General features: G+C 44.8%; 1 protein-coding gene across 4 annotated transcripts in view; it reads right to left on the reverse strand.

The window, feature by feature from the left end:
- Window positions 1-14646, reverse strand: part of LOC148036462 (uncharacterized) — a 69921-nt gene that overhangs the window by 37857 nt on the left and 17418 nt on the right. For 3 of the 4 annotated variants that reach the window (XM_087678443.1, XM_087678441.1, XM_087678444.1), the window contains 2 exons: window positions 13490-13693; window positions 12987-13066 (listed from right to left, as the gene is read on the reverse strand). In XM_087678443.1, the coding sequence (XP_087534569.1) occupies window positions 12987-13066; window positions 13490-13693 (284 nt within the window). The remainder of the gene's footprint in view (window positions 1-12986; window positions 13067-13489; window positions 13694-14646) is intronic. The other variant, XM_087678442.1, reaches the window with a different exon arrangement.

A 14646-nucleotide genomic window follows, 5' to 3' on the forward strand; every position in this document is an offset into this window, starting at 1 on the left:
TGCAATAAACATAGTACTCTAGAATAAGCTCTCTCTTCCATCAAAACAAGTGTTAGATAGATTATAGCTCCTAAAGTCCTCGTCTAACTCAGACTAAGGCTCATAGGCAGGAGATGACAAGGCATGACAATCATGACTGCTAATAGGGTCGTTATTAACAAGATGCCTAAGAGAAATTAAAAGTTTAGTATGGCAGTCAGATTGACCAAAAAGCTCAGATGACTAAGACTTTTACACTCAGATAATTAAATTGACTAAAAACTCATATAATTAGTTGTTTCAGAAAGTCAAACCAAATGCTAATGATCAAAGAAACAAACCATAAACCAGTGAACCTGTATAATGAAACTCTCTAGAATCTAAATTTGGCGACTCCTAAAATTTAGGATGTTACTATTTTTGAAAGTTTCTCAAATGGAAATTTTGTTCACAACAAAGTCTCTAGAATTTCTCAAGGAACAACTTTGTCTTTAGCAACTATCTCAAATACTTAAGCATTTGAGAAATTTTAAAAGTAGAATCTTTAAAAGCTTCTTTCTCTAGAAAAAAGGCATGTGGCATCTAGAATAGGATATGTATCATTATAAAGAGACAAGTGTCCCTACGCTTGTCATTTTTAGTAAACATTTGTCATTTGTAACCTCTACTTTTCACTTTCAAGCACCCAAGCCCCACATTTATATATTGGAGATCTCTCTCTTCATTTGGAATACTCTCTCAACATGTCGAAGGAGATTGTATACTCGAAGTGTATAAGCCAATCATAGACAAGAAGGCTACATATATCAGCTAGCTTGTACAAGAAATAGAAAGTGGTGAACTAGGTGTGGGTGGAAGCTGGCACCTATGGGCATAGAAAAGCAAATATGGGGAGGGATAAATAGGTATGATTTGCTCCAATCAAGCAAAGGGGGATGCTTAAGCATCTAATTAGTTCCATCATCTCAATGGAAGTTAGTACATAATCCACCGTGCTGCCTCCTACCAACAAAATCTCTCCCAGTTCATAGTAGTGTACAATCTTGTCTAAGAGGTCTATGAAAGGGGACTCTCCTCCTACAACTCCCTTTCTCTCTTGCTAGGGCTTCCTAGTGGCATATCTCGACCCCCACACAAGAAAGTAGAAAAGGGAAATTTATAGCATCTGCTCAAGGGAGATCTTGAAACCAACCTTCCTCCTTGGAGAGAGTGATAATAATCCGATTTTACAGTAATTACAGCAAGTAAATAAGCCACATAAACTCAAATGCATACTTTACCACTTTAATCTTAGACAATGGATAGCCTATTGGCCCCAAAACTAGCACCCCTTGCAATATTTCTTTATCTTCGATTGCAAATGGACGGAGTACAACTGGGATTTACTAAACTCCTCCGCTAATCTGAGTATCTCTTGCTGTCATGAATGGCTAGAAAGCCTTCAAACCAATTTGCCCCTTGGTTTGCTCAGAAATTGGCCTTCACCCTACTCCTTGTGACAGAAATTTCACCCCAAATTTGATATTGGTTGGCTAGCCTCTTAAATCACCCTAAAATTATTAAATTTCAGCTACTAGAATTCAAGTCCCAGGCTCTCAATTTTGAGCACACATCCTGAGTTAGTTGTCAAACTCTAATTTCTACTATAAATTAGGGTTTAGAGCAGAGATTGACCGAAATCTCCACCTCTAATGCCTCAAATGGCTGGATTTTTCTGACATAACTTAAGAGATGGCCGAAGGATGAGAGAGAATGCTGAATAGAGAAAATTCAAACTTCCATTGCGAGAAAATGGAAGAAATCAATTACTACCCTATCTAGACAGCCATGAAATCTGTCTCCATTAATGAAACGCCCAGAATATGATGTTGTCTAGCTGAAACAACCCCCAAATTGTTGTTATTTGTTATTGTATTAGTCTCTTTTGGAAAATGTCATCAACTCCTAAATTGTTGTTATTTGTTATTGTATTAGTCTCTTTTGGAAAATGTCATCAACTCCTAAAGAGTCTCCTATTGGCTGGAAATGACCTATCAATTGTAGCAGCAGCAATGGCAGCCTTCTCTCTCTCTCTCTCTTTTTTTTTTGTAAAAGGTAATTGTATTAATTACAAAAAAAGGTACAAGGTTACATGATTACAAGATACACGATGGCTCTAAGCCACCGTGTGTGAACTTGTCAGTACAAAACGCGGACTGAGATACACAAGTCATGGCAAAGACACAGAGGAAATTGCCCTATGCCAGGGAAGCAAGTCTTCCCGAGGGAGCAAGTCAGAGTGCCGAATGAGATCTATCTGCCAAAGCAAGAGGCCTTTAAGCCTAGCAATGTGTCCCGGAACATTAGAGGCCGAATCAAAAATAAGGCATTCCGAGTAGTCCAATTATGCCAACATCCCCAATATCTGAGAAAATGGAACAAGGTCTTCATATGCAACTGTGCCGGTGCGGGGTATTTTGGGCGTACAAAAACCCAATCGAAAGGACTCATTGAGAAACCAACCACAGCTCGCCAAACCGCTGACAAAAGCGACCAGATTTTCTTAGCGAGAGGGCAAGAGATAAATCGGTGACGGGCCGATTCCACAGTAGTGGTGCAGAAGAAACAGTTGCCGTTAGAGATTCGACGCTTGGAAAGGGCCGAGGCAAGAGGAAGACCACCAATCATTACCCTCCAAAGAAAGACCTTGCATTTGAAAGGTGTCTTGTTCACCCAGCCCTCCATCACGATTGCCTTCCACCATGACTGAGATTTCCGCAACCCCCATACAGTATTAGCTTTAGTGACCGGCCATTGATGATCTTTAATTAGAAGATGGAACACCTGGTTAGCCGAGGCCTTTTCCAAATTTAACCAACCTGCAAGGACCCAGTCCTGCCAAGGGCGATCCACAGCAAGGGCAGGAAAGGGTTGCCTGCTCTAAAGCACTAACAAAAGCTGTTCCCATAAATCATGGTATCCACGAGGGATTCGGAAAAGCCTCCTGGCAGTACGAAATGATATGAAGACATTACGACTAGCAAGGGTGGCATCTGCAACTGAGGTCAAGCCCGAACGGGCCATGCGGTTAAATTTTGGTCTAAGCTCCTGTTTGCCTTCCCATGAAAGTAATCTCGAGGCTGCCAACAATTCCAGTTGAAAAGAGTTAGTATTTACGCGGTCCTCCGCTGGAGACCAACGTGCCTTCTGAAGAACCAATTGCCAGGAGCCGACCAAATGAATAAGCAGAGATGAGGAAGGACTCGAAAACCGAGAGTCTGTATTAAGCACATGCCACCAAGAGCCTCGAATTTGTGTATTCCCATGCAGAAGCCCGCGGTCCTCAAGAAAATAACGGGCTATAGTGGCCCACGGGTGATGCTCCACACACATGGCACGAAAAAGAGACCAACGAAGTGCCAACACATGAGTTTCGGCATCCAAAATAGCCCCACCACCCAGGTGTTTTGGGGTACATGTATGCGACCACGAAATCCACGAAATACCGGCATGCAATGAATCCTTCTTCCATAACATGAAACGAATGGGCCGGGTGAGAGAATTCAAAGTAGTAGGAGTCCAGGGCAGCAATGGTAAGAAATATGTGAGCATTGGCAGCATAATTGTTTGAGCCACTTTGAGGCGAACATGGAAGGGCGAAGCTTGCGACTTCCAATAGAGAAACTTCGCTGCCAGTTTCTGTGAAATCCACTGTAGTAGTTGTTTTGACCGAACATCAACACCCAAAGGATACCCAAGATGCCTGACAATGGAACCACGGGGCATAACCTGTCCTTGCCAGCCCAATGACTGTAAATCGGACTCCGTACAACTGAGAAGGGCCGATTTGAAAGTATTGATACGAAGACCAAAAGCCTGACCAAAGAGCGTCCAGACATCTAACGCCTTGCGAATATTGTCCTTGTCCGCATGTAAAATCATAAAACTGTCGTATGCCAAAGATTGACTAACGAAGTGCTGACCAAAAGAAAGAGAGAATCCGGCCAACTGAGTAGAAGCTGCCATGGAGGATAACATCGACAGAACCGGATGAGTCGCCAGGGCAAAGAAGAGAGGACTCAAAGGACAACCCTGTCTCACAGAACGTGCCAGGACAAAGGGCTCTGTAACACCACCATTTAGCATAACTCGCGAAGAGGCCGCCACACTAATGGTGTAGATCAAGCGGGACATCCGAGTGCCAAAGCCCATCGTAGACATAAGTTCTGCAATGAAAGACCAGTCTAAATAGTCAAACGCTTTTTCCAGATCCAATTGGATCAATACCACTTCCTGACTAGAGTGCCTTGCATAGTCAATAGCCATTTGCACATTTAAGATATTATGCAGAATATTGCGGCCCTTAACGAAACCATATTGAAGAGGATGCACAATGGCCAGAAGATGTTTGTGGAGCCGATTCGCCAGCACTTTGGAAAAGATTTTATACATCGAACCCATCAAAGAGATTGGTCTCCAATGTTGCAACATTGACGGCGAAGGAACCTTTGGAAGCAATTTGATAAGCCCTTCTTTCCATGAAGAAGGTATGAACCCTGTTTCCCAAACCTGCTGAAACATAGCCGTCAATGACTTCACCAGTTGGGTAGCACAACTCTCAAAGGATTCATTGGTGAGACCATCCCAACCGGGACTTTTATCCTTAGACAAGCGCAACAAAACATCCATAACCTCCTCCTCACAAATATCAGACTCCAAAGTAGTTTGCATATCAAGTGGAACCTGATGTCGGACCAAATCATAGAAGACTGAACGTGCATGCGTAACCTGGTCAGAAGGTGACTGAGAAGAACCAAGAAGGCTGATATTTCTCATGTACAATCATAAGCACACCAGAATAATGCCCGGCGGGTGTCCCTGCATAAAATAAGTGAAACCCATGGCAATCCACAACTTTTCCTGCTTCACCGTGACTCTTGTGCTCTACCGCACACAAGACATCCCACTGATTCTCATGCAATACAGTCCACATGGCATGTTGCTTAGGGCGAGAACAAATGCCTCGGGGCTATCTTCATGTGTATTCAAAAAGAAAATCAGGAACGAGGCACCACTTGCCTTGATTTAACATTTTTTGCTAGAATATCAAGGACACCCTCATCAAAAAAATCAGCTAACACGGCAAAGGAGTTCTGACGGCCAGCTTTAGAGGTAGACGGAATATCCACTGTCTTGGGGATAGAACGGGGATAACGACGATCCCATGGCGTAATCACATTCCCTCGAGTATCAAAAGCTAACTTAGCAGGTGGGCCCTTTAGACCGTCGGTATATATTTTCCTAGCAGACTGATTACGAGGAGCAGAAGGAACCATAGTACGCGCAGCGTGCTCTGAAGACAGCATTTCTTTCCTGTGCATATACGTGCGGATGGAATCTTGTGAAACATTAGGCCCAGTAGCTACCAAGCCAGCATCAACCTTTTTACCTTTTTTGGGACGTGTCTCTACCCAGTCATTGCCACGGGAATCCAAACCCAAAGCAAGTTGTTTACCTTTATCCAGAACTTTATGTGGCTGGGGTGCATCCTAGGACGGAGCATCAAGCACCATGTCTTCCATCGGCAGCGCAACATGCTCATCATCTAAAGATGGTTTCTTCTCTGGGCATTCGGCCATAAAATGCCCCAATTTTCCACACGAAAAGCAGTGTCCTGCAAAGTTGTTCCATTTCAAACGAAAGTGCAAAGGATGCATGCCAAAGCAATTAATACAAAGCCATACAGGCCTTTTCCTAGCAGTATCCCATAACATACACAAACGGTTGTGATTCATGGCCCTTAGGCTCGGGGGAACCAAAACAGTTTCCACAACGGCCATGGCATCCTTTAACAACAGCCAATAGACAGCCGGGCAATTTTCCACTTCAACCCACACCGGGCATTCACGTTGAAGGAGACGCTGAAAGTTTGCCACAGGGCGCCATGGCACAACATGGACCAAACGGCGATCAAAGAACAATGGCAGTTTAGACAGAAGCTCAGCCCGATGCATCTCAGATTTCAACAGTACCTCATAGAAGCCTTGGGGCCCAACAAAAATCTCCTCAACACACTCCCCCTGTAGTAAATGATGCAGCCACTGGCGAATGTGGGAAAGCACTGGAATCCTGCCAGTGAAGAAGAGTATAACGGCACCGTCATAAAACACCGAAAAAGAGCGTAAGACACTTTTTGGGTCCACCGTGGCTTCCAGAACATCGTCAGTTCCAGAGTCAGAAAACGCTGCATGATTGTGTTGGACATACTCGCCAAGCAGAGTGTTGGCAAACTCCAGTAAATGCTCCCAATTCTCTTCTGACGTATGCTTGGAGCGTTTGCCCGCAGGGGCTGGAAGTCTGAACCAGGGGACATCTCCTCTGTACATGGAACCATATCCTCTGGTTTCTCTGTATCAGAATCCGGACCAAGGACTGCCACCATTTGGTCGATAAAAGCCAAATCCAGTCCAACCATGGTGTTTCAGTACGTGTGCAGGTCAGATGCCACACCAAGAGCTCGCGGAAGACCGAGACAGCGCAGGCCTCTCTGTGTGTGTCTCACTGCAGCACAAATCTCTGTCTGCTGAGTTAGAAATCTGCACCCCTGTAAGCTGGTTTCTCACACTGCGGAGGCCGACCCTCTATTATATCACAAAATTCTTTCTGTTGTGCCAGAAACCTACAAGACTGCATGCCGATCGCTCTTAGTACAGGGGATTTGAAGGCCAGAAGAGACAAGGGACTGACGGTGAATTCTGCAGTGCAGCCACCTCCCGTTTGTACTGCTCCCGCTAGCTGATTCCCTCCCTCGCCTGTTGTAGATGCGATCACGGGGGTGGTGGGACAGAGTGCGCGCAGGACAGGACAAGGACGTCTGGAAGGCAAGGGCGGAATTCGACACGTCTGGCAAGGAAGACAGACGGCGCCCGTTCTCTCTCACGCGCGTACCTGCTGTACAGAAGATCAGGGTCGTTGGGCAAGAAAAACGGCGCAGATTCACCCTCGCTTGCTCACGGTCCGGCTGCACGCAGGGTCAGGTCGATCCTGCATAGACCTGGGGAAAGGGTTCAGACGACGTGCAGGGCAAGGATCCGCCATCGTTCCGTCGGCAGCTCTTTCCCTCTCTCTCTCTCTCGCGTAATAGGTACAAAAGATCAAATAACTAAAAGACTACACAACACACCATAGTTGTCTCTATACGTTGTATGATACTAATCGTGCCGTACGATCCGTACTATATGTTGTTGAGAGTCATCTCCTACCACATCAGCAGTGCCACGTGGCAGCAGGCAGACTGTCCGTCGGACTGTCCACGACTGCAGTCAGCTGCATTAAATGCAGCCGACCTGGCTATTATGGGCCATTTCTGAGGCATTCTTTTCACCCTTTGTAAGGCTGAGTTTCCAGCAGACTTCAACACTAGTATCTGAAAGATTTCAGTATGCTGGTGACGGAGACTGTACTCAGGGCTGACGGAGATCGAGGTCCTCAAGGTGGAGACATACGCATATATTTTCTCTGCACTCGTGTATAATTCTGCATCCTTATACAGCATTCTTTACTACAGATTTTCTATGTTTCGCTCTCTTTCTCTCTCTCTCTCTTCTCTCTCTGTTCACTCTTTGTCACGGTCATTTGCCTCCGCATTGCTTCACTCTGACATGGTATCAGAGCATTGAAGGACTGACCTAGGGTGGACCTATCTGAAGAGGAGTTTTCAATGTGACACAAGGCTGCGTTTTCAATGTTCAAGTGCGAGCAAGTGGGCTGCGCATCAAAACAAGGCTGAGGCGAGCATGGGCGTGGGCGTGAAAGAAAAGAGAAGATTTGCTAAAGCTGCTGCTGTTTTTTGCTGTTAGAGAAGGAAGAAAGCTGCGTTTTTGGCCTTAAAGTGCAGATTTTACCTTTTCATTGCCTCAAACGGCTGAAGAAGGTTCGGGACGCAGAGACAAGAGCCCTAGCAGGCTGCGTTTTCACAGTCAGAGGGGGGTTCTTTTGCATTTGTGCAAGCATTGTAGGTGAAGATGTCTACAAAGACTAACGTGGAGTTCCAGGTGATCATGGACCGGAAGGTGCCTGTCTTACCGGCTCTTCCATCAGATCAAAAGCTCAATGGCGACAATTACGGCATCTAGCGTGTGATGATGTTGGCCGTATTGGAGTCTTACAATTTGGCGAAGTTGGTGATGGAGGAGATCAACCGGCCCTTGGTGAGAGATAAGTCCAAACTCTCTTCAAATGCTTGTGCGGAGTTGACCAAGGCCCAATCTCATTGGGACAAGCTAAATGCTAGGATTCGTTCTTTTCTTTTTCTGTCTTGTACAATAGCCGTGATAGCCCATATAAAGCACTTGACGGTGGCTCGAGAGATATTGTTGGAGCTTGACCAAATGTACAACCGGATGACCCTTATAATGAGGGTTTCTTTGGAGGTGCAGATGCGGACCCTGTCCGTGAATAAGTCTTCTTCACTTCGGAAACACATCAACAAGCTTCAATAGCCTCAAATGCACGTTCAAAATGCGGAGAAGCCCATTTTCTCCGAAGACATGGCGATCACCTTATTGTCCCAACTGCCGCCACGATTCGATACCTTTTATTCCGCCCTTATTGCTTCAAGGCGTGAGTCGACTCTTCATTGGGAAGAGTTAGTTCCTGCGGTCTTGGACCAAGAGGAACAATTGAAGGGACAGAATGCTTCCAAATCGGAGGCATCGATTGGTCAAGCCTCTCAAAAGAAGAGAAGAACCAAAAGAATGAGGACAACAAATCTAAGAAGAACAAAGAGAAAGAATCGGCATGCCATATTTGTGATAAGACCAGCCATTGGAAGGACTTCCTCGACAAGGACAAGAAGGACACTAAGGACACGAAGGATTCTGGAGCGGTGGCTTCACTCTCATCAACTGCTTTTCTACACTTAGCGGTCATTGAAGACTCTTCACCGAAGACTTCTGATGCTGCGATGATAGCTCCCCATGCTCGAGAGTGGATTGTGGACAATGGTGCTTCACGGCACATGACTCCTTCGACAGTTGGTGTTGCCCATTTGTGACCCTCGCGTGGGCAGATTCTCTTAGGAGACAACTCTTCTATGTCTATTGCTGCATGGGGTGAGATGCAGCTGATTCCAAATGGACGTGGTGATACCCACACTTCCAAGGTGTTGCATGTGACAGGTTTAGGGTATCATTTGCTTTCGGTACATTAGAATTGTTCTCTTGGTCTCTTAGTGAAGTTTGACAGAGATGTTGTTTGAGATCTTGATCGAGGATCGAGGAAGGTTCTCTCTTCAAGGTATGAGAAGAATGGCATCTACAAATTGAAGTATTCTTCCGCTCTTACCTCTCAGACACAATCCGAGCTCTGGCATGCTCGATTTGGCCACCTGAACTATGAGTATCTTTGGAAGGCGTCGCGAGGATCGCTTGTTTGAGGTTGAACATAGTGGTGAGCCAGCAGCCATGCGTCTCCTGCATTCGTGGAAAGCAGCATAGGGATGCGATTCCCAACAAAGCTTCGAGGCGGTCTACTTCACCTATGGAGCTTGTGTCTATGGATCTTTGTGGCCCAATGAGAAATGAGTCCTTGAAGGGGAGCTCTACTTCATGTTGATCATTGATGATGACGTGGACCTAATTCTTGGCACTAAAGTCGGAGACTTTCTCCCACTTCAAGGATTGGCATCTCTTTGAGGAGAACCGATCGGGCCGAAGATTGAAGACCTTGCAATCAAACAAGGGTGGTGAATTTATTTCTATTGAGTTTGCTCATTTTTGTGCAGATAGAGGCATTCACCAGGAGTTTGCTAATGCCAACACTCCTCAAGAGAATGGCATTTTGGAGCGGAAGAACCAAAGTGTGATTAAGATAGCACGCACCATGATGGAGCACTGACAGATACCGCAGTTTCTGTGGGCCGAGACAGTGTCTACGGCAGTCCACATCCTAAATCGACCCCCCACTTCGGCCATTGACAGGATGACATCTTTTGAGGCTTATCTTGGGACTACGCCTAATGTCTCTTATTTCAGGATCTTTAGGTGTGACGCCTACGTGCACATCCCGAAGATGCAGCGTGATAGATTTGAGATGGCTTCCCGAGACAACAGGTATTTGTTGGCTACAACTCCCAATCCCAAGGTTATCACTTGTATGATCCCGTTAAGCGGGATGTCTACACGAGCCGAGATGTGCAGTTCGTAGAAGATCCGGCCACAGAAGGGGGTAAGGAACTCCCCGTACTTGGAGATCCAGGGGAGAGTTGGCTCCCAAGATAGTTCCTTTGGAGCCAAAGCCTTTTGATGGAGATTCTTCTTCAAATTCCAAGTCTTCTCTTCCACCGACCACCCCAGTGGAGATCCCGCCGGTGTATGTACCTGAGTCTTCAGTAGATGGAGAGTGATGAGGAGAGATTCGGCCTCCTCCTCGATGGGCATGTGACACTCCAAGATTCAGGGATCAAGGGGGTCCCTAAGGACTAGAAACCGCAAGATGGACAGCGGAGGTCATGGAGACACCATGCACATTCTTCAGAGCTTGTTTCCTCTAACTATTGTTTGATGTCACATGTTATGCATAATAGAGAGCCTACATCAGTGAAGAGGCCTTTACAGTCTAATCATTGGCGGAAGATGATGGAAGCCAAGTTGAAGGCTATTGAGCGGAATGGCACTTGGTTCCTTGTGCCTCGTCCCTCTCATCAAAAGGTGATTGGTGTCAAATGGGTCTTCAAGACCAAGTACATAGCGATGACTCTTTGGACAAGCACAAGGCTCGCATTGTTGCTAAAGGTTTTGTACAACGCCCAGGTATTGACTTCCATGATACTTTTGCCCCAAAAGCTCGCATGGCAACTATTCGTGTTGTTCTTGCCTTGGCTAGTCATAGGAAATGGTCTGTTTTTCAATTGGATGTGACGTTGACCTTCTTGAATGGTGATTTGAAGAAGGAGATCTATGTAGAGTAGCCTCCTGGTTTTGGTTCCTTGGATAGGAAGGTTTACAAGTTGAAGAAGGCCTTGTATGGCCTGAAACAGGCTCTGCGTGCTTGGAACGAGAAGATTGATTCGTTTCTCCAGGCCAAGTTGGGATATCGGCCAATCTGCAGCTTTATGTGTACACTTTTGAGGGTGAATGTGTGTTGTTTGTTTTATATGTTGATGACTTAATTGTTGCAAGTTATCATGCCCAAAAGGTCGAAGAGACAAAGACAGCCCTACATCAGAAGTTTGAGATGATGGATTTAGGACTTCTCCATTTCTTTTTGGGCCGCGAGATTTGTCAATCTCAGAGATGGATTTTTATCTCTCAGCAAAGATATATGCAGGAGCTCTTGACTTTTGAGATGGAGGATTGTCGGTCTGTTTCTACTCCTATGGATCCGGACTGGAAGGCCACTTCACACACAGATTCTCCTTTGACGGATGCTACCCGCTATCGTCAGCTGATTGGATCCCTTATTTGGCTCCTCAACACACGTGTGGATCTATGTTTTGCTATAGATCTCTTGGTTGGGTTCATGAGTGCCCCTCAGCAAGTGCATTGGCAGGCTGCTCAAAGGTATCGACATTTGCATTGATCCTAAAAAAGTCAATTTAGTTCAACAATTCCCACATAGAGATGCATCAACAATAAAAAAACTACAAAGTCTCCTAGGGCTAATCACATTCTCAACAAGTTTCATTCCAAATCTAATAGCTATGAAAAAATCATTGCAAGATTTACTAAACAATGAAAAAAATACAAATGGATAGCCCAATGTAAAAGAAGCTTCAATGAACTCAAAGAAGCGATGCAAAGGATACTTCAACTGAATTACTAGATTTCACAAAGTCATTCAGCTACAAACAGATGCATCAATTGCCAGTATCGGTAAAATTCTACTATAAAAGGCATATGCACAGAGTCTTTCCTGCAGTTAATACTCAAATTTGACATAATTTGAAGCCCTCTTTATGTAGAGTAGTTGTGCTAGAAAACAAGCTATAAATGCCAAAAACTTAAATTTTAAAATCTCAAAAGCTGGAGAGCAAATCACAGCAGGCTGAAACCTCTATTGAAGAGCTTTAGGAGGTTGGCACAAGCCACCCAGAGCAAAAGATATTGCCAATTTTATTGTTCTCAATCTTCTCCAGCCTTCTTTGACCAAGACGAAGCTGTCATGTGCCTTGGGCAAGGTGACCAATGGCCATCCATATCATCAAGGAGGATCCTGCTCTGTTTTCCTTTTCCATACAAGCTGGCAGCAACGTTTTTGTTGATAGGGAGACTTTTTCATGCACCTAGCCCAGGCTGATTCTCACAACAATTTTATCAAATGAGGTCCTCCTCACTCCAACTTCAACAAATTCAGGCTGAATTGTTTCTGACCATGGCTGTTCTGCTCCTTTCTCATCCAAATCTATCTAGGGATAAAGAAGTTTCAGGTGTCTTCTAAGGAAGACTAGATTTGATTTAAGACAGAGCTGACCATCTAAAGACCTTCGTTATACTCTCTTGTTTTTCTCTACTTGTTATTGTTGAGAATGTTAGCAAAGGAAAAAGCTGCCCAGCCTCATATTGAGACTTGAGTAGAAAATAGTTGTCTTGATAATGAGAGTAGGCCCTTCCACCTCAGTGCTTTGTTCCAAAGTCTCTTGTATCAGGATCTTTTCCTTTCAATACTGCATGATTGATGAATGGCAATTAAATGTCATCAACACAACCCTTGCCAGGTTTGAATTAAGAAGCATATCTCCAATTTTGAGGCAATAGCTAGCTTTCTAGTAGCACAATATGAATCTCATGCAGGCCATCCCGGTCACATGACAAGCTTTCATTGTCTTAAAAGGGCTTTTGACTTAAGCATACCGAATGACACAAACACTTCTAATACTATATCAAGATAACATTAACACTAGCAGTTTCCAAAATAACCCTACAACAACAAGGACTGGAATCTTTGTTGAAATATTACTTTCCTATTGTAATAGTCTATTTAGGGTAATGTCTCACATCTGAGAACAATAACAGAGATACTATGCTGACCTTGACCTTTGCTCTGATAAATCGGTTTCCTTAACCTCAATGACAGCTTCAAAGCTTTCCAAAGGAAACTGAGACTCCACCTGTAAAACATCAAGAAATAATTAGCATCTTTGACAATGTTGTTACTATAATGAGGGAAACAGTTGGCACTTGTTCCTTGAAAACACCAATACAGAGTCATTGACTTGAAGAACTTGTGTGGGGTCCCAAAATTGAGCCCCTGCAATCAGAAGTTATTAACAACTAAATATAGCACACGATGCACATAGTTTAGATGCGAGCAAGCAGCAGAGAACAAATTGGACACTTCCCACAAAGCAAAACAAATGGAAGTTGGAGAAATCAGAACAAACAGAAGTTCCAACATATGAGCTCCAGTCAACCACAATAACAAGAGAAAAGAGGAAGATGACATTTTTAAATACTCTCCAAAGGCCACAACTCAGCACTTATATATGTAGACATTATCTACAAATAGAATTAAACAAGCTGGGGAATACCACCTTGCTTATTTCAGGATCCTTAGAAAATGCCTTTTGTTTTAAAGATGCTTCAATTGCTTGTGCTTCTTTCTTTAAGCGCCTGATCTTTTGAAGGTTGATGTTTATAGCTGTAAGCTGGACTCGTCCATTTTGAAACTTTGACAGCTCAGAATCTTTCAACAACTCTTCCAGCTTGGACAAGACTTCTTCAACTTTCTGTAAATCCTGATCCAAAATCATGCCTCTCAGAAATCAGAATAACATTAACCAATATTTCTGAACCCCCAACTAGTACATATAACATACACGTAAACACAAAAAAAACATTTTCTGCCATTTAAGAGAAGCTCAGCTCTAGTTTTGAAGCATCTTTTCAATGTTCACAAAGGCATCTAGATACAAGGCAAAGACACCACATCACACATGATGCTACTGAAATTTGAAAGTTGGCATCTAACCCTGTACTACATGATCTTGTGAGAGTGCGCAGCGAAAGAAGAACACGAACACAGAGGAGAGGAGAGAGGAAGCAGAGAATGAAGGAAGAAAATCTGCACTGACTGAGATGAATGCTGAATACACTGGAATGGACAGAACAGTCCCTGCACGCAGCCCGGAGCGTCAGTGAGGGAACCAGGACAGACTGGAAGCAGAGGCAGCACCAATGCCGGAGACGGAGACGGAGGGAGGAGTGCTGAACCTGCAGAGCATGAATGAGATGAATGCTGGACTGACTGGGGGGGCAGCTATAAATAGCCCCCAGCCAGCAAACTGGCCGACCAGCTAAACTGGCCGACCTGGCCAGATCTGGCCGACTATGGCCAGATCTGGTCCGACTGGCCAGTTCTGGTCCGACTGACCAGAACTGGTCCGACTGCCCAAAATAATGGGCAGTCACCCCAAAAACAGCCCAGATCTGGGCTGTAAAATGCCCAAGGCTGCATGCAGACTAAGGCAGCCTGAAAACACACTGACAGAGCTCCTCTGTCTCCTGTCAGACTCTGACAAGAGCTCACAACCAGGAGATGACAGACTGAGACTAAATAAGAGCAGGCTAACACCCCCTCTCAACTCCTGGGAGAGTCTGAAGACCCAAGAACCGCATGTGATGAAGCAAAGAAGCCTGAGGCAAAGGCTTTGTAAAGAGATCAACTGCATTGGCCGCCGTAGGACAATAG

This window comes from Lygodium microphyllum, chromosome 5, assembly GCF_053477565.2.
Source record: "Lygodium microphyllum isolate KBCC chromosome 5, Lygodium_microphyllum_v1.1.10, whole genome shotgun sequence".
NCBI classification, from domain to species: Eukaryota; Viridiplantae; Streptophyta; class Polypodiopsida; order Schizaeales; family Lygodiaceae; genus Lygodium; species Lygodium microphyllum.